This window comes from Corylus avellana, chromosome ca4, assembly GCF_901000735.1.
Source record: "Corylus avellana chromosome ca4, CavTom2PMs-1.0".
NCBI lineage: Eukaryota > Viridiplantae > Streptophyta > Magnoliopsida > Fagales > Betulaceae > Corylus > Corylus avellana.
The window spans coordinates 5,361,351-5,365,247 of NC_081544.1; the positions used below are offsets into that span (position 1 = coordinate 5,361,351).

Genomic DNA, 3,897 nt, shown 5'->3' on the forward strand with positions numbered 1-3,897 from the left:
ATTAATGCCTAAAACGATGTCGTTTTGGGCTGGGTTGATGTTGTAGTTTTAGGACACAAAACGACCTAGTTTTGAGGGAGGGTAAAATGGGTATAAAAAGTCAAATTGTTTGACTTTAACGTTAAAATGGTCCAAAGTGAGAGAAAATCAAAGTTCAGTGGGCCTAAGTGAGAGTATTGAAAATTCAGGGGTATATCAAAACGGCTGAAAGTTCAGAAGGACTTTCTGAAGTTTCCCCTAAAATTAAATAGTCTATTTGTTTTCTTTTGTCAAAATCAAAGTATTCAAACACAACCCAAAACATAAAGCACGCCTAGAAAAATAAAAATGCAATTTTTATATTTATATCACAAGACTCAAAACATATCTTAACAAATTATATATATATAAAATTTTAAGTACATATATACATTAGTTTAAGTTTGTATAAAGTAGTAATTAATTTGAACCATAAATTAACAATAGATTTAACATATTTCAAAAAAAAAGAAAAAAAAAAGCAATAGATTTATGGGTTAAATACCTTATTCACTCCAATGGTTTAACTTATTTATTTTTTAACCCCTAGGGTTTGCTTTTTATCACAGAAGTTTCATCTGGTTTTCTTAAAGATGGAGATGGTCCCTCTATCAAAATTTCGTTCAAAATTTAACAAAATGCCATGTCAATACCAATCACGGCTTAACATGTGTCCATATAATTAATTAAGCACCCCTAAGGGTCAAATAATAAAACAATTTTGCCAGAAAGCCCTTGTGGGTGGCCGAACCACTCCCAAATGGTCAAAGGGGGTGGTTTTATTTTTTATTTTTTAATAAATTAATTATGTAAATACGTGTCAAACGGTAATTGGTGTTGACCTGGACCAAAACCCACAATAATTACAGTTGCAGGGTTGGAAAGCCCAAAAACCAAGGTCTTTTAAGGGGTTTTAATCCATTTTATTAGGCTCACTTAGGCTCAACCAATCAGGCTTGCACAATCTGAGCCCATTACCTTGGGCTTGCTTATAGGCTAATTAACTTAGGCTTAAGGTAGGGGTTAGGGGGTGTTAGAGACAAAAATTAAAGTTCATAATCATGGCTATTTAATACTTCTGAGCATTTACAATGGAGGAGCCAACTAATATTTTTATCTAAAATGGCTAATTAGATTTGTAAAAAATTATCACATTAGATTAGCAAAAATCTACATATAACAGCACTTTTCAAGGGTGTCATTTTACTTTTTATTGTTTCTATTATTTGTTTTATCTTTTTCTCAAAATTTTTCTCACTTTTCAAGGGATTATTATGAGAATATTCTTTCACAATTTTTAATAAAAAGATATTTCATAAATATGATTAACATTATTATGAGAATATGTTTTTTATACCTAACGTTGGCAAATATTACATTTGAACAATATAATTATTATAAAATACAATCGATTCAAAAATATTATAGTTACAAAAATGATTATTGCACAAATCAATAATCAAACAACTCGTAAGAGGTCCCTCGCAAATCGTGTCTGATTTTATTCTTATTGGGTTGACTATTTGAATAGTTTGACCAACCCGACTTTTCAACTCCTTTTGCGGCCCTATTCGCAGGAGAGAGAAATCGAAAAGTCAGTATTCTCATCGATCATAGGTGGACCCACCGGCCCCATTCCACACTTATTCCACACGACCCTAAAACTTATCCCTCGGCTAGGCTGTAAAGTGAAAATCCAAAATCCTAAAAAACATTTTCTGCCCTTTTTAAAATTTAAAGAGAAATGCAGTGCTTTCTCGGAAGGAGTCACCGACCTAGCCAACTTACCAACTCTACCATTATAATATGGTCATATCTTAAATAAATTTAAGATATTACCATAAGATTAACTTCTATTATTAAATTATATATATATATATATAATTACTGGGATGGATCGGCCACCCTTAAAAATCTAAGGGTAACCAATCAACTTTTGGGGCCTCCTCAAAAGTACGAAGATTTAAGATATGACCATAAGATTAACTTCGATTATTAAATTATATATATATAATCACTAGGGTGGATCGGCCACCCTTAAGAATCTAAGAGTGACCAATCAACTTCTGGGGCCTCCTCAAAAGTACGAAGTCCACCCCCACCCTCTCCCCCGTCTAATTTGGTGGTGGTTAGTTGCTAGGGGTGGCCGAGCTACCCCAAAATTGTTGTTGGGGGTGTCTCTCCACCTTTAGATACCTAGGGGTGGCTGATTCACCCCTCGGTGGTGGTTTGGCCACCCTTACGAGTAGTTCAAAATTGCCCATAATTTTTTTTTAAAAAAAAAAATTAATATTTTTTGCTTTTTTAAATGTTTTAATATTTTTAATTATATATATTTTTATAATTTTTACTTAATTTTATCAATTACCATCCAAACATAATATTAACTATTTTTTCTCCTTGACATTCACACATAAAAAAAACAACTCAAAAATAAATTGAGTTCAAAACCAAAAAATTGCATTCCCAAAGACTTTAAAGGAAAGGAAATAGAAAATTGGAAAGTTACATTAATTGTACTCCTAAAGCAGTTACTAAGCTCATAATTTTATCTTCACTTAAAACCAATATATTGGCTAAGTTTGTTGATTAAATAATTTTTAGAATCAAGTAAATTTTGTTTTTACAAATTAAATTCTACATAAAACAACACAAAATATGACATCTATTGAAATTAAATGTCTCCTAACAAAAATGAATTTTGCAAGTCATTTGGAAAAAAAAAATGAAGGGCAAAAGTAAAAAAAAAAAAAAAAAGATTTAGAATTAAAATTATTTAATTAAATATTTACATAAAAGAAATGCCCTAATTAAGTTTGTCGCCTTATGCCTCAAAATCTATTATGCCGGCCATGCTTTCTCACACTACGACTTCATTATCAATGTCTCTTTAAAATACTAATAAAATGTTAATGTCCCCCTATGACTAACAAAAAGACTAAAATGACCTTAAAAAGTTTCAATAAGATAAAAATATCTTTATAAATTAAAAGAAAAGAAGTAAAAAAAAAAAAAATTGTATTTAAGTATAAAAAATAAAAATAAATTCAAGAAAACAGAATAAACAAATTTTATTAATGATACGATTAAGTATTATTATTATTAGTTTTTTTTTTTTTTTGGAGTAGAAATAGCATTCGCATTGTATTTATGGCATAACTTGCAAAGCAGAAATCTCTGCTTGCAAAAAATCACGTATACAGTCCGGTGGGTCATAGAGCCCCACCTTATTAATATTATCATAAGTAGCCAAACCAGCTTAATGCATGAGCCACCTTGTTCTCCTCTCTATGTGCATTCCTCATTTCCCAAACCGGAATAACTTGTAAAGTCGAGCGTATGTCCTCCGTCAATTGGCCCCTACCACTTTTATCCGGTTCTTTTGAGTTCACTGCCACGATTACATTTTTGGCATCTCCTTCCAGTTGAACCTGTTGTATTCCCATTTCCATACAGAGCTGAACTGCCATAAGGGCCGCCATGGCTTCCGCCGCTGAAGGATCCAGAAAACCTTGTTGGGTCTGGCTTTTTGACACCCACATCTTTCCATGCTGATCATGAATAACTGCCCCCAACCCCACTTGTCCCCTCTTGCTGTCAACACCAATGTCCCAGTTGGCTTTGAACCAACCATGGGGAGGCGCCTTCCATGTAGTAGCCATAGGTTCTCTAGTGGGTGCTCAATCAGTCTTCCTACTTTCCACCAGTGTTTGAAACATCTCCATCGCTTAAATAGCTTGTTTAACAAGGATAGACGGGTTTAGAAAAGACCCACCGTGGACGACTTCATTCCGTCGAAACCATATGCGTCTGGCTATGCCCACGAATTGGAGAAAATCCTTTCTATCACACTTGCTAAACATCCCTTCAACTACCTGT

The 3,897-nt window shown here is 33.1% G+C and overlaps 1 protein-coding gene across 1 annotated transcript; it reads right to left on the reverse strand.

Annotated features, from left to right (window-relative positions):
- Window positions 1–3,257: 3,257 nt before the first annotated feature.
- On the reverse strand, window positions 3,258–3,680 carry LOC132177917 (uncharacterized). The gene has a single exon (XM_059590397.1). It carries the CDS (start codon window positions 3,678–3,680, stop codon window positions 3,258–3,260), a length of 423 nt encoding a protein of 140 aa, XP_059446380.1.
- Between the last annotated feature and the right edge of the window lie 217 nt (window positions 3,681–3,897).